At 43.0% G+C, this 20,490-nt stretch overlaps 1 protein-coding gene across 1 annotated transcript; it reads right to left on the bottom strand.

The window, feature by feature from the left end:
* Positions 1-8,002: 8,002 nt before the first annotated feature.
* Positions 8,003-12,054, bottom strand: LOC132889106 (arginine/serine-rich protein 1-like). The gene is made up of 6 exons (XM_060925291.1): positions 11,914-12,054; positions 10,312-10,878; positions 10,038-10,213; positions 9,684-9,777; positions 8,811-9,571; positions 8,003-8,414 (listed from the first exon to the last, which is right to left on the bottom strand). The coding sequence occupies exons 2-5, from the start codon at positions 10,868-10,870 to the stop codon at positions 9,501-9,503; spliced, it is 900 nt and encodes a 299-aa protein (XP_060781274.1). The 5' UTR covers positions 10,871-10,878; positions 11,914-12,054; the 3' UTR covers positions 8,003-8,414; positions 8,811-9,500.
* Positions 12,055-20,490: the final 8,436 nt, after the last annotated feature.

Genomic DNA, 20,490 nt, shown 5'->3' on the forward strand with positions numbered 1-20,490 from the left:
CATGCGATTTTTGTGCTACAGCATGATTTTGTGTGACCTGAGTGAGTTTGATGGGGTGCTAATACAAGTGTATATTTTCAACAAGGTGAACAGAACACTTGTTAGACACCATCTATAATAGTTTTCCATCTTAGTACTGAATGGACATATAGGCACATCAAAGATAGAAATAATTACCTGTTCACTGACTTTACACCATTTATGATAAATGGGGAAGCTAGTGGTTGGAGAAGCAGCTTTGGAACCAAAAGGTTGCCAGTTTGATCCAACAGGAATGGCTGAAGTGCCCTTGAGCAAGGCACCTAACCCACAACTGCTCCCCAGGCTGCTCTGGGTATGTTGTACATCGCTCTGGGTAAGAGTGTCTGCTAAATGCCTGTAATGTAAAAATAGCATTAAAACACTTTTTTTGAACATTGATCTAGTGTAAGTTTTGAGCTTGCAGTTAAAATGGATGAAGCAGCTGCTGGTGTTTTGAGATAAAATGAGACTTCACATAAACTGGAGTTTATCTCAATCAATAAAATGCTAGAGTTGAGTTTCAGCAGATGGACTACAGTGTGCACTTCTGCAAACCCAAGTGTGAAATTTGTGTGTTTGTGCAAGCAAGATTTGGAGCGGAGATCCTCTCATATGATGTGAATCTAAGTCATGTAAATGTAAGTCAGTGTGCAACTGTATGATGAATTATTATTTTTTTTTTATTTCAAACTGAATGTTAGGTCAGGAATAAAACACTGGGGACATGCTGTTCAAGGAAAATAGACACTGTGGTGGTGTGACGTGGCTCAACTCAAAGCAACATTACTATTACTGGTCCATTATTTTCCTATCGCAGCGAGTCTTGAAGTGTTTTATGCAGCAGTTTGCAAAATTGTGTGTATGTTGCATAGCTGGCTTTTTAGTTTATTAATGAGAGACACTTCAACCATTTATAGCTTGATTTTAATATTGTGGAATGCCTCTGAGACAAGAGAGTTTTGAATTATTCCTTATACCGTGGCAGCTAGCCCTGTGACGACCTGGTGACTTGTCCGGGGTGTGCCCCGCCTTTCACCCGTAGTCAGCTGGGATAGGCTCCAGCTTGCCTGTGACCCTGTAGAACAGGATAAAGCGGCTAGAGATGATATGAGACTGTGGCAGCTATAAACAGTCATCCCCTCATGAGCCTCCCTCTTTCTTTTTTAATTCTTTTTAATATGATAAATACATTTCCATCATATTACTGATACAATACAAACTTCTGTCCAGAAGACGTTACCGTAGTTTAATATTTACTGACCCTTACAAAGACCTGATGCTGGAGACTCCTTCCATAAATGTTAAATATTTTCTTCAACATATTGTATCATCTTAATTGCATATTCATGATCATTTGCATATCAAAACTTGTTAGAAGAAAAGAGAGATTTTATGAAGACAATAATACAATAAGCAAAGGAAATGGACATTTTCCAGAATATTGGGGATAATAGATTTAATAATATATAAAATATTATAATAGATTAAAGATTTAAACATTTATGCACTGTGTAAATGTTACAGATAAAATCATTTCTTAAGATGGCACTTGTATATCATTAAAACCAAAATACATTTTATCATTTATGCTGTATGCATAGAGCCATCCATTGACACACTACCCCTCTCTCTGTGAATTCCCCCCCACCCCCCAGTGTTTTTGGCAGTGTTGACACATCACTGTTCCATTTCCTGTTCAAAGTTGTAATGAGGTCTGATTGTTTTCTTGGTCACAGTGAACTTGGTGCAGATGAAAAAGTGATACCAGTGGGGTTAAGCATGTATGTTGGTGCATGAAAACCATTCCACAGGGTCCAAAGGAAGGGTGCTGGTATGAACCCCACTGCAGGTGGTCTCAAGCCTGTGTGCTTTGCAGCACTAAGTCAAACCTCTGATGCACAGCCCACAGGTTGGGTCACTGAACTGCATTTACCCTTCAATCATCTCACATAAACATGTCTTTCCAAACGAGTCTTAACCAAGATACAGTATAAACACTGATCGTCAGACTGAGACCCATCCTGACCTGCCTACTGAGCCACCAGTACACACAGAGCTCAGCACCCATGAATCATCTGTCTGGTCACATCCTTAATAAGGCTTAAATTATCTGAGGTTGTACGGCGTCAGTCTGTCGGTATTCAAGATAATCTTTTTAAAAATAAGGAGGCTGATGTGTGTCTCTGTGGGAAAGGGTGTGCCTCTTTTACCTGAGGTTTCTGGTTCAAGTCTTACCTCGTTACTTTTCCCCTTTGGATGACTGTGAAACAAAACCTTGTTTTCCTGCTAACACTTGTGACTCTGATGGTTATTGTACGGTAGATGATTGAATAAAAGTGGGAAAGTGCTTCCCTCTCGTTGCTGGCTCAACCCTGGCTTTGTCTCTTTTTGTGCCTTGGTTGACTGGCCTCGGGTTTGAATGATAAATACTCCGAAAGGAAACAGTGTTTCTGTGAGTACTAGTGGTTTAGCAGTATGGTGAGTGTGCCTGAGAAATTCTGCGGTGATTAGTCTCAGGGTTTGATTCCCAAGTGAGAGCAAGGCCTTGAGCCTTCCTGAAGAAATGCAGGGCTTGAGCTAAATGAAATTTTATTAAAATGTTATAAAGACAGTAATATAGCGTAAAAAAGTCTATATAGTACAGGCAAAATACAGTCATGATGTGTGCACATTATACATACATTCACACACACACACACACACACACACACGTGTATATGTACACATACGTAATTATTACCGGATCATGGTCCAGAGCAGCTTTCACCTCTCCAGAAGCCCCAGGTGGGAGACCAGCCCTTCTCTTTCTTTCTTTTTGTTGGATCTGGACCCCACCTGGATCCAGATCCTTCAGCCAGTGGCAGAACAACTGCACACAAGGCCCCGGGGCAAAACACCAGTCAGGGCCCCCCCCCCCACACACAGCGAAATTTCAAACAAACAAATTAGAAGGCTTGCGGCATATAGGCCTACTCAGGCTATATCTAACAAAAAGCAGTTTTTAAGAACGTAGCCTTTGGACCTAGCCATGGCGAAATTGCAAACAAACAGAAGGCCTGCGGCATATAATCAGGCTATATGAGAACAGAGCTTGCTCAAGGTTTTTTTCTCATCTCATCTCTAGCCGCTTTATCCTGTCCTACAGGGTCGCAGGCAAGCTGGTGCCTATCCCAGCTGACTACGGGCGAAAGGGGGGGTACATCCTGGACAAGTTGCCAGGTCATCACAGGGCTGACACATAGACAAAGACAACCATTCACACCTATGGTCAATTTAGAGTCACCAGTTAACCTACAGTGGTGCCTAAAAGTTTGTGAACCTTTTAGAATTTCCTATATTTTTGCATAAATATGACCTAAAACATAATCAGATTTTCACACAAGTCCTAAAAGTAGATAAAGAGAACCCAGTTAAACAAATGAGACAAAAATATTATACTTGGTCATTTATTTATTGAGGAAAATGATCCAATATTACATATCTGTGAGTGGCAAAAGTATGTGAACCTTTGCTTTCAGTATCTGGTGTGACCCCCTTGTGCAGCAATAACTGCAACTAAACATTTCCGGTAACTGGTGATCAATCCTGCAAACCAGCTTGGAGGAATTTTAGCCCATTCCTCTGTACAGAACAGCTTCACCTCTGGGATATTGGTGGGTTTCCTCACATGAACTGCTCACTTCAGGTACTTCCACAACATTTCGATTGGATTAAGGTCAGGACTTTGACTTGGTCATTCCAAAACATTAACTTTTATTCTTCTTTAACCATTCTTTGGTAGAACAACTTGTGTGCTTAGGGTCGTTGTCTTGCCGCATGACCCACCTTCTCTTGAGATTCAGCTCATGGACAGATGTCCTGACATTTTCCTTTAGAATTTGCTGGTATAATTCAGAATTCATTGTTCCATCAATGATGGCAAGCCATCCTGGCCCAGATGCAGCAAAACAGGCCCAAACCATGATACTACCACCACCATGTTTCACAGATGGGATAAGGTTCTTATGCTGGAATGCATTGTTTTCCTTTCTCCAAACATAACGCTTTGCATTTAAACCAAAAAGTTCTATTTTGGTCTCATCCGTCCCCAAAACATTTTTCCAATAGCCTTCTGGCTTGTCCACGTGATCTTTAGCAAACTGCAGACGAGCAGCAAGGTTCTTTTCGGAGAGCAGTGGCTTTCTCCTTGCAACCCTGCTATGCACACCATTGTTGTTCAGTGTTCTCCTGATGGTGGACTCATGAACATTAACATTAGCCAATGTGAGAAAGGCCTTCAGTTGCTTAGAAGTTACCCTGAGGTCCTTTGTGACCTCGCCAACTATTACACGCCTTGCTCTTGGAGTGATCTTTGTTGATCGACCACTCCTGGGGAGGGTAACAATGGTCTTGAATTTCCTCCATTTGTACACAATCTGTCTGACTGTGGATTGGTGGAGTCCAAACTCTTTAGAGATGGTTTTGTAACCTTTTCCAGCCTGATGAGCATCAACAACACTTTTTCTGAGGTCCTCAGAAATCTCCTTTGTTTGTACCATGATACACTTCCACAAACATGTGTTGTGAAGATCAGACTTTGATAGATCCCTGTTCTTTAAATAAAACAGGGTGCCCACTCACACCTGATTGTCATCCCATTGATTGAAAACACCTGACTCTAATTTCACCTTCAAATTAACTGCTAATCCTAGAGGTTCACATATTTTTGCCACTCACAGATATGTAATCTTGGATCATTTTCTTCAATAAATAAAATGACCAAGTATAATATTTTTGTCTCATTTGTTTAACTGAGTTCTCTTTATCTACTTTTAGGACTTGTGTGAAAAATCTGATGATGTTTTAGGTCATATTTTACAGAAATATAGAAAATTCTAAAGGGTTCACAAACTTTCAAGCACCACTGTAACCTGCATGTCTTTGGGGGAAACCCACACGGACATGGGGAGAACATGCAAACTCCACACAGAAGGGCCCTCGCCGGCCACGGGGCTCGAACCCAGACCTTCTCGCTGTGAGGCGACAGCGCTAACCACTACACCACCGTGCCACCCCTCAAAGTTTTTATTATTATTATTTTATTTTTTTTATTATAGGCCTACACAGCCTGTATTTTCCATTCATTTTTTATTATGTTCCAAATAGACACTAAACAACAACAACAACAAAAATCCAGCAATAATGAATGATACACCCTCATTGTGTAAGCACATCTTCAACTACAAAGCCGACATGGAAACCTGCGTTCGTCATTAAAAAGGCATTTGACGACTATTTGAGGGATGTTAAGCGCTCTTGCTCGCTCATTCTCAATTGATAAAATAGCCAATCCACAGAGTCTCTCTTGACCCATTGCGCTCCTGAGATAATTTTTTATCAATTTTAATTTGGAGAAAGAGCGCTCTGCTGTCGCAACTGAGACGGGGAGAGTGAGAAAAAGCAAGAAGGCCATGCACACCTCACTAAATGTAGAAGTTACTGCTGGATGATCTACTACCAGCAACCTGGCCAGGCTGAGCACAGATGTGTGTCTCGCTATCTGCTCCTTGAAACAAGCCCTAAATGACTCCAGCTTTCCTGGTCAACTAGTGTCATTTAGGGCTTGTTTCAAGGAACAGATAGCGAGACACACATCTGTGCTCAGCCTGGCCAGGTTGCTGGTAGTAGATCATCCAGCAGTAACTTCTACATTTAGTGAGGTGTGCATGGCCTTCTTGCTTTTTCTCACTCTTCCCGTCTCAGTTGCGACAGCAGAGCGCTCTTTCTCCAAATTAAAATTGATAAAAAATTATCTCAGGAGCGCAATGAGTCAAGACTCTGTGGATTGGCCATTTTATCAATTGAGAATGAGCGAGCAAGAGCGCTTAACATCCCTCAAATAGTCGTCGAATGCCTTTTTAATGACGAACGCAGGTTTCCTTGTCGGCTTTGTCGTTGAAGACGTGCTTACACAATGAGGGTGTATCATTCATGATTGCTGGATTTTTGTTGTTGTTGTTTAGTGTCTATTTGGAACATAATAAAAAATGAATGGAAAATACAGGCTGTGTAGGCCTATAATAAAAAAAAAATAAATAATAATAAAAACTTTGAGGGGCAGCACGGTGGTGTAGTGGTTAGCGCTGTCGCCTCACAGTGGGAAGGTCTGGGTTCGAGCCCCATGGCCAGCGAGGGCCCTTCTGTGCAGAGTTTGCATGTTCTCCCCGTGTCCGTGTGGGTTTCCTCCGGGTGCTCCGGTTTCCCCCCCAGTCCAAAGACATGCAGGTTAGGTTAACTGGTGACTCTAAATTGACCGTAGGTGTGAATGGTTGTCTGTGTCTATGTGTCAGCCCTGTGATGATCTGGCGACTTGTCCAGGGTGTACCCCGCCTTTCGCCCGTAGTCAGCTGGGATAGGCTCCAGCTTGCCTGCGACCCTGTAGAACAGGATAAAGCGGCTAGAGATAATGAGATGAGATAATAAAAACTTTGAGGGGCGGCACAGTGGTGTAGTGGTTAGCGCTGTCGCCTCACAGCGGGAAGGTCTGGGTTCGAGCCCCGTGGCCAGCGAGGGCCCTTCTGTGCAGAGTTTGCATGTTCTCCCCGTGTCCGTGTGGGTTTCCTCCGGGTGCTCCGGTTTCCCCCCCAGTCCAAAGACATGCAGGTTAGGTTAACTGGTGACTCTAAATTGACCGTAGGTGTGAATATGAGTGTGAATGGTTGTCTGTGTCTATGTGTCAGTCCTGTGATGACCTGGCAACTTGTCCAGGATATACCCCCCCTTTCGCCCGTAGTCAGCTGGGATAGGCTCCAGCTTGCCTGCGACCCTGTAGGACAGGATAAAGCGGCTAGAGATGAGATGAGAAAAAAACCTTGAGCAAACTCTGTTCTCATATAGCCTAATTATATGCCGCAGGCCTTCTGTTTGTTTGCAATTTCGCCATGGCTAGGTCCAAAGGCTACATTCTTAAAAACTGCTCTTTGTTAGATATAGCCTGAGTAGGCCTACATGCCACAAGCCTTCTAATTTGTTTGTTTGAAATTTCGCTGTGTGTGTGTGTGTGTGTGTGTGGGGGGGGGGGGGGGGGGGGGGGGGCTGATTGGTGTTCCGCCACTGGCTGAAGGATCTGGATCCAGGTGGGGTCCAGATCCAACAAAAAGACAGAAAGAAAGAGAAGGGCTGGTCTCCCACCTGGGGCTTCTGGAGAGGTGAAAGCTGCTCTGGACCATGATCCGGTAATAATTACATATGTGTACATATACACGTGTGTGTGTGTGTGAGAGAGAGAATGTATATATAATGTGCACACATCATGACTGTATTTTGCCTGTACTATATAGACTTTTTTACGCTATATTACTGTCTTTATAACATTTTAATAAAACTTCATTTAGCTCAAGCCCTGCATTTCTTCAGGAAGGCTCAAGGCCTTGCTCTCACTTGGGAATCAAACCCTGAGACTCATCACCGCAGAATTTCTCAGGCACACTCACCATACTGCTAAACCACTAGTACTCACAGAAACACTGTTTTCCTTTCGGAGTATTTATCATTCAAAACCCGAGGCCAGTCAACCAAGGCACAAAAAGAGACAAAGCCAGGGTTGAGCCAGCAACGAGAGGGAAGCACTTTCCCACTTTTATTCAATCATCTACCGTACAACATACCCAGAGCAGCCTGGGGAGCAGTTGTGGGTTAGGTGCCTTGCTCAAGGGCACTTCAGCCATTCCTGTTGGATCAAACTGGCAACCTTTTGGTTCCAAAGCTGCTTCTCCAACCATTAGCTTCCCCATTTATCATAAAATGGTGTAAAGTCAGTGAACAGGTAATTATTTCTATCTTTGATGTGCCTATATGTCCATTCAGTACTAAGATGGAAAACTATTATAGATGGTGTCTAACAAGTGTTCTGTTCACCTTGTTGAAAATATACACTTGCATTAGCACCCCATCAAACTCACTCAGGTCACACAAAATCATGCTGTAGCACAAAAATCGCATGTTAAATTGTGAAATTTGTTTATTTAAAGTCTTGTTCATACAGTTCTTTTACCCAACTTCATTTTATAAATCTTTATTAGAAACTATTTACAGAAAAAAAAAAAGTTATACACAAAACCTCCCACCTGTTTGATATCCATTTGTCTTCTTCCAACTTAAAATCACTTTACATCTGAAAGAAAACATTCCTGATGAATCCACTATGCTCACATCTCCCTATACATACAGACTTTACAGTATATACACCACAATAATAAACTCCAACACGAGGATCAGCGCTTTTTAATGGAAACCGTCTTGACAGGGATCCACCGTCCATATGGTTTCCTGTTCCCCACAATGTCTGCTCTGGATGTTACCTTACTCTTTGTAACATGAAGCGTTGGGCTGTCTGATGGTTTGGCAACAACATTCTGAGGACAAAGGAAACTTAAATTATTAGAAAATCCACAAACTAAAAGATACTCTTCAATGCCATTTTCAGCTCCCTATTTATACAAGTCCCTAGGACTTGAAATATTATATAAAACGTGACACAAAAAGTCATTAAATGAGCATTCACAGATGGTTGATTCAAGAAATATATCCCCAATTGTTTCTGCCTGATAAAATGTTCTAGATTTCAACACCCCCTTCGAGTCAGCCAGAATAAAAGAATGATAATTGTTTGTATATCCTTATTGTTGTTCTTTTCAGCAATCATTATTAGTTTCATTTAGTTTTCCATGCTCTTCACGTAAATTATATTATTTCAGTTTATGCAAAGGTCTCAAACCATAATAACCCTGATGGTAAGTTGCTCTACTTACGTGGATACTGAAGGCAATTGGTTTTCTTCCTGGAGATGTTCTAGAAATCCCCATGTCTTCATCTGCCTCACCTTCATCCTAAAGAAAAGAAGAGACAACTATATTAAACACTAATACATGTAATAATTGTTTTCTAACAAAACATCTTGCATGCATGAAGAAATAAGGAAACCAAGTCTACTTATAGTGACTTTGGCATTGTAGTGCACGTTTCTATTCATCTGTCAACCGCTTGTGCTGCAGTCAGAGAGAAAGTAAACAAAAATGTATAAGAGTAATAAAATAAAACAAAAACATCCTAAATAAAGATGCAGTAAATGTAATATGTTTCCAAACCCTCATCCAGCACTCTGTGCACAGACTGGTCTTTGGTATACGAGGTTTCTTCGAACTTAAGGCCAGTCTGTACGCCTGAGGTTCTTCAGACACACAGAACCAAGGAAGACTCTGGTAAATCACAATGCACCTAGTTCAACCATCAGTGAGTTTACATTCAAGTCCTACTGATAGAGGTATGTGGCTCTACAACAGGATGACCTGCCTTGTACCAAGTCTCATATAAAAAATAATAATTCAGTACTGCATCATCAGTCTATCATAAGGAAAATCTAGGACTAACAATATTTGCACTGATGTTACTTGACCTTTGCACATTACAAGATTTTAAACCATCCTGAAAAATGGCGTCTCTCAAGTGAAACGATTTCCACCTCTTTCTCCTACTCCAAAGGGTGGAGGAGTGCAGACCACTGTCATGTGATCTACAGGAACAGAAAATGATACAAAACAATGCAATTGAAGCGCTCCGGCAGACATTCACCAAGATATTCATTCTCTCTCTCACACACATACAATCTTGTATAGTACCGTTACCTAATCCAGATAAGACAGTATGTAGGTGTTGGTGGTCTATATTTTTTGTCTTCATCACGATTCCGTTACATCCATCAGCCAAAAACAACCATGTCTGAGGAGATAATTTACACGATGACCCAGGTTGCTTTATGACAGAAATATGACACTGACATAAAATCCAAGCCAAAGACTAAGCAGCCCCTGTCAGGTGCATATGAAGCAGAGGCCTACTTTTTAAACACATTAATGAGATCTGTTAATCTAGCAGAACAAAGGCTCTTTTTCCATTATAAATGGAAACATGGCAAACAATGCAGTGCGTCACTGACGCCAGGTGATACAGACAAGTATGTCTGCTTGCATCACACTCACCTGTGGTGGTTTCTTCAGGAGCACTGGGTCTGCTCTCACCCTTTCCTCAGGGTTGGACTTTAACGTCTTTTCCACTTGTTCCTCAACACACCTCAAGCTGGCAGGCAGCTTCACCACCTCTACTCCCAGAATCTTCGCTGCATTCTCTCTGGCAACATCCAAAAGAGCCATTTTGTCTGGAAAGAGGAAGTCATCAAAATAATTTTTAATGCTTACACGTTTTTAAAACACTTTGCTGTCATTCAAATTGGTGTTAGGCGCATATTAGGTTTACCTTTCTGACTAAGCCGAATGGAGCATTCTGGAGATTTCGACTTGTACCTGTAGTATCTCCTCATAGGTGAGGGGGAGAATTGGCACCTGAACCTGCCAACGTAAGCACCCCTTCTTCTCCTGTAGCTTGAGGAGCGAGACCGGGACCTCCTCGACCTCCTGTAATAACTTTCCCGGGAAGAAGAGCGGCTGATCGAGCGCGAGTATCTTCGTCGTCCATGACGGGATGAGCACCTAGGATAGGGGCTGTATGAGCGAGATCGATGCCGACAGCGGTAAAAGGAACGATCTGAAGTTCGGCAACAGCGCGGGCGAGAACGAGAACGGGAGCTGCGACTTGAAGATGAAGAGTAACGTGATCCATGTCGGTGGTGTCTCCGTGGCCTGCGCGACACAGACGGGGATCTGCTTCGATCACTGCTGGAATAAGAACTGTCACTGCTGCTGCTGCTGCTTGACCGTGATGAGCTGGGTGTTGGTGAAGAGTCCTGGTTGAAAACGAGTCGCCTTCCCTTTTCAAGATCACGCTGCTGAGCTCGAACTCCATTTTCAGTTCTCATTGTTAAACCTGCAAAATACATTTACTTTTAAAAGTCAAAATAATAGTCTCAAGCGTATTGAAAAATGAACAAGCAAAAAAAGTGTCAAATCATATCCTATGACGTGTCCCAAGAAATGAAAACAAAATGGTGACTAAGGAACGTTCCAGAACAAAAATACGTCATCGTCTCACCCAAGCTCCTCCCACAACACAGTGTACACAGCACAACACCCTTATCCACTTCACAAAACAGCCAACTGTTCGCTCATGTGTCTGATTACAGACAAATTCCACGCCAAGTATCTGAACATCAAAACACTAGTTCACAAGTAGTTTTTCCAGTGGTTATTGTTTTTCCATTAACGTACACAAAAACCTCTCATAGCTGTGTAATATTAATGGTGTCTTTAGACTTTAATTCATGTCACGACTTAAACCTTAGAAACGTGTAATTAATTTAATAGATACAGGTTTATCATATCGTTGTAAAACAGCATGGTCAAAAGAAATTTTCAGAATTAAACCATGGTGTAAAAACAGGCTAGTGAGGAAGGTTTAGACCCCAGTGTTACACTGCCATGATTATTGCTAGTGTTTGTTTAACGTCTGCTATATGACACGACTGAACATACTAAAGACAAGAGGAGCTCAAAATCGGTCTAAATTAATTATTACCGGCAATTATTCACATCAGACGGTATTAAAGATGAGCGAAGCAGAATATCATTATGAGACTGTAAGTGTGGAATGTCCTGTGGAACTGTTCTGTTGAGCTCACAGAGATTTAAACATACAAACCCTTGATTTGATTCAGTCAGCTAGTCGAGGTTTCTTCAACTATCGACGTTAAGTTAGTTTACAGAGCTCAATTTTTTTTTAAAGGCAAAAAGTTCAAATTTTCCTTTAAAAGGCCCTTTAAACCCAGAACGATCAACTTTATTCACATTTAAACACTGAGGACTGAAACACTAAACCACCGGATACCGCGAGGAACAGCTAAAGGCTCGAACACACAAAGGTCACACGGAACAATCATATTAAAAATCAAACATCAACACATACCTGAAGAAACAGCGTAAATCCTCGGAGGAAAAAAACTAAAATAAAGCTTTCCTGCAGTTAAAATCTTCAGCTGTCTTTGACGGGGTTGATTGAAGCCGTTCGGTCTCCACACAGCATCGAATAGAATGGAAATTTCCAGAAGCTCCGCCCCTTCTCTAATCGTGACCGGTTTTTTTTTTTTTTTTTAAATAAACTACTTGCAACCACGTGATCAAACTGTACTACGTCATGAGCGTCCGCCATGATGGATGTACTAGTGCGTCTCAAAAAATTAGAATATTGTGAAAAAGTTCAACATTTTCCATCAGTTATTTAAGAAAGTGAAAATGTTATATATTATAGACTCATTACACATAAACTAAAATGTTTCAAGCATTTTCCTATTTTAATTTTAATCAGTATGGCATACAGTACAAAAACATAAAAAAAACCATCTCAAAATATTAGAATATTTCATTTCGAGTTTGAGTAAAACAGTATGAACACAGTGTATCTCTCAGTCTAGTTCAGTACACACAACCACAATCATGGGGAAGACTGCTGACTTGACTGTTGTCCAGAAGATGATCACAGATGCCCTCCACAAGGAGGGTAAACCACAAAAGGTCATTGCTGAAAAGGGTGGCTGGAAAAGGTGCACAAGCAACAGGGATGGCCGCAGTCTTGAGAGGATTGTCAAGAAAAGTTGATTCAAGAACTTGGGAGAGCTTCACAAGGAGTGGACTGAGGCTGGTATCAGTGTATCAAGACCCATCACATACATGTCAACCTATAAGGAATGTCCATATTTTATACGGATTTGATTCAATAAACGTAGTATATGGGCGTACAAATAAAGTTATACGGATTCTTTAAAAAAACTTCAATATTTATTTAGAGCTATAATCAATTCCCATGATGATAAAAGAGCGCATAACATTTACAAACGTACTGTACACCACAGAAAGCACAAACAGCCAGTAGTCTTATGAAATCGCGCGTTATCTTGTGGTAGCGAGACTTCGTTCCACTTTTGATTATGTGCACACCACATTGCGAGAATCCCGCCAACCGGGAAGTAACATTTTGTTTGAAACGCATATTTCCACCTGAGCGACTTTCAATAGCGACTGAAAAGATTCTGAATGGGCACTCCGGCAAGATCAACACAGACACTTGCTGTGACATGCAGCCCCGTGAGGTATTGGTGCAGAGTGCTAAAAAAAGCTGTCATGGAGTACAATTCAGAACATTAGAGTGACACTTTGTGTTTTTGTCGAACATTGGAGCTTTGTATTCATTCTGAAGGTTTATTGTTATTAATATTGAATAAAAAGTAACTTGGATATATCATTGTTAATTATCATTCAAATTTTAGGTAAATTATTTTAATTTGCATCTTATACGGATTTTATAAGGGAAATACGGATTTTGGAGGTTGGTTATACAGGTTTGATTGACCAAAGGTTGACATGTATGCCATCACGAACAGACATCTTCAAGAAAGGGGATACAACTTTTGCATTCCTAATATCAAGCTACTCCTGAGCCAGAGACAATGTCAGAAGTGTCTTATCTGGGCTAAGAAGAGAAAGAAATGGACTGTTGCTCAGTGGTCCAAAGTCCTCTTTTCAGATGAAAGTACATTTTGCATTTAATTTGGAAATCACGGTTCTAGAGTCTGGAGGAAGAGTGGAGAGGCACAGAATCCAAGGTGTTTGAAGCCCAGTGTGAAGTTTCCACAGTCTTTGATGATTTGGGGTGCCATGTCATCTGCTGGTGTTGGTCCACTGTATTTTATCAAGTCCAAAGTCAACCACAGGAGTCTACCAGGAGATTTTAGAGCACTTCATACTTCCATCTGCTGATGAGCTTTTTGGAGATGCTGATTTCCATTTCCAGCAGGACTTAGCACCTACCCATAGTGCCAAAACTACTACCAAATGGTTTGCTGACCATGATATTACTGTGTTTGATTGGCCAGCCAACTTGCCTGACCTGAACCCCATAGAGAATCTATGGGGTATTGTCAAGAGGAAGATGAGAAACACCCGACCCAAAAATACAGATACGCTGAAGGCCACTATTAAAGCAACCTGGGCTTCAATAACACCTCAGCAGTGCCACAGACTGATCACCTCCATGCCACACCGCATTGATACAGTAATTCATGGTAAAGGAGCCCCAACCAAGTATTGAGTGTATACCGTAAATGAATATACTTTTCAGAAGTTGGACATTTCTGTATTGTAAATCCTTTTTTTGATTGATCTTAGGGAATATTCTAATAATTTGAGATACTGGATTTCTGATTTTCATGAGCTATAAGCCATAATCATCAAAATTAAAACAAAAAAGGCTTTAAATATTTCACTTTACATGTAATGAATATAGAATATATGAAAGTTTACCTTTTTGAATTAAATTATGAAAAAAGGAACTTTTTCATGGTATTCTAATTTTTTGAGATGCATTAGTATATACAAAGCAACTCGTAGTTAAGTTATCTAACTTTCATAAACAGGCTCTCCTTTGTTGGCTTCTGACTTACAAACATAATTTTTCACCACACAAACATTTAATTTGGAATAATAAACTCATCACTTTTAAAAACAAATCTATGTACTTTGAAAAGTGGGTCTCCAATAACATTTTATTTATTTCTCAATTGATTAATAACGAAGGCCATTGAATTCTCATCTCATCTCATTATCTCTAGCCGCTTTATCCTTCTACAGGGTCGCAGGCAAGCTGGAGCCTATCCCAGCTGACTACGGGCGAAAGGCGGGGTACACCCTGGACAAGTCGCCAGGTCATCACAGGGCTGACACATAGACACAGACAACCACTCACACTCACATTCACACCTACGGTCAATTTAGAGTCACCAGTTAACCTAATCTGCATGTCTTTGGACTGTGGGGGAAACCGGAGCACCCGGAGGAAACCCACGCGGACATGGGGAGAACATGCAAACTCCACACAGAAAGGCCCTCGCCGGCCCCGGGGCTCGAACCTAGGACCTTCTTGCTGTGAGGCGACAGCGCTAACCACTACACCACCGTGCCGCCCGGCCATTGAATTCTTAAACAAATTTGCCATCCCAATACAACCTAGAGAATACATTATTGTGTTTGCTGCACTTCCTGATGGTTTTCTTAGAATACTAGGCCCTCAAGCTCCCTGCGAACAGTCTACTCTAGAGTGAGATATCACTGAATGGTGTTAGCATAAAAAAATACAAAATGCAATAATAGATGGTTAAGACGAATAGTGCAGCTACCTGCTATTCCACGTTGCAAAAGCTATTGGGACGGCATCTTTGACGGAATCCTTTGGGACAGGGTCTGGTGTTGTGTCAATGATTTTATATTAAATAACAAAGTAAAAGAAATATACTATAAAATAATACCCATGTTCTATCCTACCAACTCTTTGTTAAAAAAAAATTAGAGATCACTGATCCTTGAAACTTTGGCAAAAACGTGTCCCACTAAGAAAAGTGCTAAGTCTGTTGGAAATTAATAACATTTTCATAAATAAAAAAAATTAAAGTTATAATCAGGGGGTCCTTTGCACATATGTAAGGTTCTTTTATAGGATTGTTTTTATTTTTCATTAATTTAATGATTATATGCTGGGGTGGCACGGTGGTGTAGTGGTTAGCGCTGTCGCCTCACAGCAAGACGGTCCAGGTTCGAGCCCCGTGGCCGGCGAGGGCCTTTCTGTGCGGAGTTTGCATGTTCTCCCCGTGTCCGCGTGGGTTTCCTCTGGGTGCTCCGGTTTCCCCCACAGTCCAAAGACATGCAGGTTAGGTTAACTGGTGATTCTAAATTGACCGTAGGTGTGAGTGTGAATGGTTGTCTGTGTCTATGTGTCAGCCCTGTGATGACTTGGCGACTTGTCCAGGGTATACCCCGCCTTTCACCCGTAGTCAGCTGGGATAGGCTCCAGCTTGCCTGCGACCCTGTAGAACAGGATAAAGCGGCTAGAGATAATGAGATGAGATGAGATGAGATGAGATGAGATGATATGCTGGCCACTGCCTACAAAATCAGTTGTCCTCGGATAGGAGCTAATCATTTCAACTTGATTAAAAAAAACAAAAAGTAATAATTTAATTGAATAATACTTTTACTACATGAAAGAATACATTGTTATATGTATTTAAAACTGCAAACAGTGAGTTTTGAACGATGTTTACTATTATTTTGTGGTTGCTCAAAATGTGTCCCACATATTTGTCACCACCGTCAGATATTTACAAAAAGCAATAAAATCAGGCAACTAAAAGGTCAACTATATTCCCGAGGACCCTCTTTTCAAACCTTCAGCTCTACTGCATGCTTCCAGATTACTCAAGCTCCTGTAAGTTTGGTATTTTCTCTTAAACTTGTTCATATGGACACTGCTACAGTCACAACCATAGCATGTCAACACCGTCACTTTTGTATAAATAACATTAGATTAGATTATGACATAAATGTATACTTTTTAAGAAGAGGTCTGAAGTAGCTAGCAACAGAGGGAAAACAAGATGGCTAATGTGAACAACTCCTGCATATCATGTGAAAGAGTAGTTCTATTTCCTTCACTCCAGACCGCCAGGGCGGTGCTGAAAGCACTAGTGGAAGGATCTTTGCATCCGCGCGTTTCGAGAGTCACATACAAAAGTTGTTATCTCATGACGTATGACGTGCCTGCCTATATAAGGCAACATCCCACATCATTTGGCCTCTTCTTTTTTCTCCCGTTGGAATTGCATCTCTTCTATTGGAATTCTGTGTGTGCTATCAGTTAACTGTGGAAATACCTGTGACAATTTACAGTGCAGCTCGTGACTGAAGAGGACTTCAGTGGGATTCGACTCCACGTGAGCTGTTTGGTCGCTAAGGTAACTTGTTTTATGCATCGATAGTCAATGAATCTTGGCTGCCAAGTTTTCAGGGGCGGCTATTATATCGGTCTTGTCACAAACTGCTCGGTTGCCGGCAGGTTTGTCAGTGTTGAGCGAGTTAGCGAATTGGTTGCCAATAACGTTAACGTGTACTTACAACTTTACGTGAGTATCGGTTTCTGGTTGCTAGTAAATCGTTGTCTGTGGCGGTAAAGTTGCGCTTGCGAACTCGCTAACCTTGGTTGCCAGGCTAGCAAGCAGCGCTACACCTTGCTTCTTTTCTAAAAAAAAAAAAAAATCACGGGTGAGTAGACACTGAGATGGATTCAGTGAGGTGTTCCACTTGCCCCAATCTAATAGAGGTGCTGGATGCACATGATCGCTGCGCGGAGTGCCTTGGCATGCAACATCTAAGGGAGGCAATGTCTGATCCATGCCCTTCCTGTGCGTTAATGCCGCTTACTGTTAGACAGGCGTGGTTGGCTGGTGTGGAACGTGCGTCTAGCAGTTTTCTGCTCTCGGATTCTCAGACACAGCGTAAGCTTTCACCACCAGTGCATGCAAAACAGCGCAAAAAATCTAAGTCTTCTGAGTTAGAGCGTAAAGTGGAACTGCTCTCATCTACAGTGGAGCGTCTGCTGCCTCTGCTTGCAAGGCCCCCCCTACAGCAGGGGCACAGGTAGGTACTGTAGAGGAACAGCCTGCACTGCCTGCCTCCTTGTCACCCGTTGGCTCATGTTCTCAGCCACCTGACCAAGAGGAAGTGATGTCTGTGGCTGCCTCAGACACCTTTTTCACTCAGCCTTCTTCCTCAGCGCAGCCACCAAGTGAAGTCCTGCCAGGTGTTGAGCCCTGTGATTCGGGCAGTGATGTTACCTCTGGGCGATCTGGGGAGTCTGCCTCAGTGGTGGGTTCGGTGGAGGCCACACTGAAGGCTTTGCTTGCATGTTTGCAGTTGGACACCCCAGCGCCTCCTACCGGATCTGAGAACATGTTCCTGCACCGTGTTCAGCGTGCCTCTCTGGTAATTCCACAGTATTGTGACTTTACTTCTGTGGTGGCCTCTGCCCTGGAGGCTGCTACGAAACCTGCCCGTCCAGACCAGATGTCTCGCATGCTTGCGGTGATGCAGGACCCCGGTGCTGTTGGCTTGGGTAGCATGCCAGTAGTCGAATCAAGCATTGCTTCGCTCATTGTGTCTCCCGATGAAGCACTTCTCGTGCTTACAACTCTACTGCCTTTCTTGGCAGGGTGTCTAACTCGCTGGCACACATGCTTGTTATGCTGCACTCAACACTCAACACATCATCGGCAGACCCACTGGCGGCTGAGGTACTGGAACTTGCACTGTAGGCTATGGGTGTCATTGCCAACCAGTGTGGCACTACCTTGGGCACCTTGCTGCAAGTCCGTCGACAAGTGTGGCTGGCTCAATTGCCTCTGCCAGAAGTATGCAGGAACAACCTGAGGCACCTCCCACTGACACCTGGACAGGTCTTTGGGCCAGCAGCACAAGAGGCCCTTGACAGACGTGTGTCTGTTACAGAGTCTCGCTCCCGTCATGTGGGTGTAGCACCCACCTTCAGAGCTCCGCCAAGCCCTTCTGCCTCACGCTTTAGGCATGTGGCCCCTAGAGCTGCACAAAGGTCTCCCCATCGACCCCAGCAGCAGGCCCCCAATTCCCCATCTCCCTCGGCCAGGCAGGGTGGCACTCAGCCACACATGAGTTTTCGCCCTTTTCGACAGATGGGTCCTCCCCACCGTCGTCGCCCCCCCATCCCTTCCGAAAAACGTAGACAGGACCACTGACAGGTCAGGGCCAGTGGCAGGAGTTTTTACAGGCAGCCAGCTAGCGCATTGGCACGAAATAACAACCAACCAATGGCTACTCACCACCCTTTCAGAAGGGTACCACCTGCAATTCCGCCGCCGGCCACCAATGCATTCGGGTGTGAGGCAGACAGTTATAACCAATCCAAGACAGGCAGAAGCCTTGTCGAGAGAAGTTCAGTTGTTGCTACAAAAAGGAGCCATAGAGATGGTCGACCCCATTGTTCACCCAGGGGGGTTCTTTTCAGTTTATTTTCTCATTCCAAAGAAAGATGGCGGGTTCAGGCCGATTTTAGATTTAAGAAGGTTAAACCATTTCTTGAAGGTGCTTCCTTTTTGAATGCTACGAAAAACAGATGTACTTCAAGCGGTCACAAACCAGGACTGGTTTGTGACCGTAGATCTCGAGGATGCCTATTTTCACATACCCATTGCCGCGGACCACAGGCGCTTCCTTCGTTTTTCGTTCATGAGAGATTTTTCAGTTCAGAGTTCTCCCCTTTGGACTTTCTCTGGCGCCAAGGGTGTTCTCGAAATGCTTCCAAGTAGCACTAGAACCCCTTTAGAAGGAGGGCATAAGAGTGCTCCCTTACTTGGACGACTGGCTTTTTTGTGCGGCATTGCCCGAACAGGCCAGGGAACATGCTCACCGGTTGCTACTACACATTACAGCTCTGGGGTTCAGGGTGAACCAGAGGAAGTGCAAACTGGTCCCAGTCCAGGCAACACGTTTCATCGGCCTTGCCCTGGATTCGAACACTATGCTGGCCAGTCCCACGCCAGACAGAATAAGTTCAATTTTCACTGGCATGAACCACCTTCGTGTCGGGGGAACTCAGCGTTACGTTTCTCTCCTTCAGCTGACTACGGGCGAAAGGTGGGGTACATCCTGGACAAGTTGCCAGGTCATCACAGAGCTGACACATAGACACAGACAACCATTCACACCTACGGTCAATTTAGAGTCACCAGTTAACCTAACCTGCATGTCTTTGGACTGTGGGGGAAACCGGAGCACCCAGAGGAAACCCACACGGACACGGGGAGAACATACAAACTCCACACAGAAAGGCCCTCGCTGGCCATGGGGCTCGAACCCAGACCTTCTTGCTGTGAGGCGACAGTGCTAACCACTACACCACCGTGCCACCCCTCAAAGTTTTTATTATTATTATTATTTTTTTTTTATTATAGGCCTACACAGCCTGTATTTTCCATTCATTTTTTATTATGTTCCAAATAGACACTAAACAACAACAACAAAAATCCAGCAATCATGAATGATACACCCTCATTGTGTAAGCACGTCTTCAACTACAAAGCCGACATGGAAACCTGCATTCGTCATTAAAAAGGCATTCGACGACTATTTGAGGGATGTTAAGCGCTCTTGCTCGCTCATTCTCAATTGATAAAATGGCCAATCCACAGAGTCTCTCTTGACCCATTGCGCTCCTGAGATAATTTTTTATCAATTTTAATTTGGAGAAAGCGCTCTGCTGTCGCAACTGAGACGGGGAGAGTGAGAAAAAGCAAGAAGGCCATGCACACCTCACTAAATGTAGAAGTTATTGCTGGATGATCTACTACCAGCAACCTGGCCAGGCTAAGCACAGATGTGTCTCTCGCTATCTGCTCCTTGAAACAAGCCCTAAATGACACTAGTTGACCAGGAAAGCTGGAGTCAATATCCCAATCCCGATCACACAGTCGACGGGTCACTTCGTATAGCTCCTCGTCCTTGGCATGCTGGAGCGTATTTGGATGAATAGCCTCAAACAAATGAGCAGTTCGATTTAAACTGACAAACCTTTGTGACAGCTGCTGAATGATTACATCAAGGCATGCATAGAACACATTCACCCAAAAAT

Source organism: Neoarius graeffei, chromosome 7, assembly GCF_027579695.1.
Source record: "Neoarius graeffei isolate fNeoGra1 chromosome 7, fNeoGra1.pri, whole genome shotgun sequence".
NCBI classification, from domain to species: domain Eukaryota; kingdom Metazoa; phylum Chordata; class Actinopteri; order Siluriformes; family Ariidae; genus Neoarius; species Neoarius graeffei.

What these genes read in the sequence shown, in the direction of transcription:
- LOC132889106 (XM_060925291.1), bottom strand. Translation starts at nt 10,870, where the DNA reads ATGAGAACTGAAAATGGAGTTCGAGCTCAGCAGCGTGATCTTGAAAAG. An exon ending in CATTCGGCTTAGTCAGAAAG is followed by an intron (nt 10,214 to 10,311) that starts GTAAACCTAATA and finishes TCCTCTTTCCAG; the next exon opens with ACAAAATGGCTCTTTTGGAT. An exon ending in TACTGTCTTATCTGGATTAG is followed by an intron (nt 9,572 to 9,683) that starts GTAACGGTACTA and finishes CTGTTCCTGTAG; the next exon opens with ATCACATGACAGTGGTCTGC.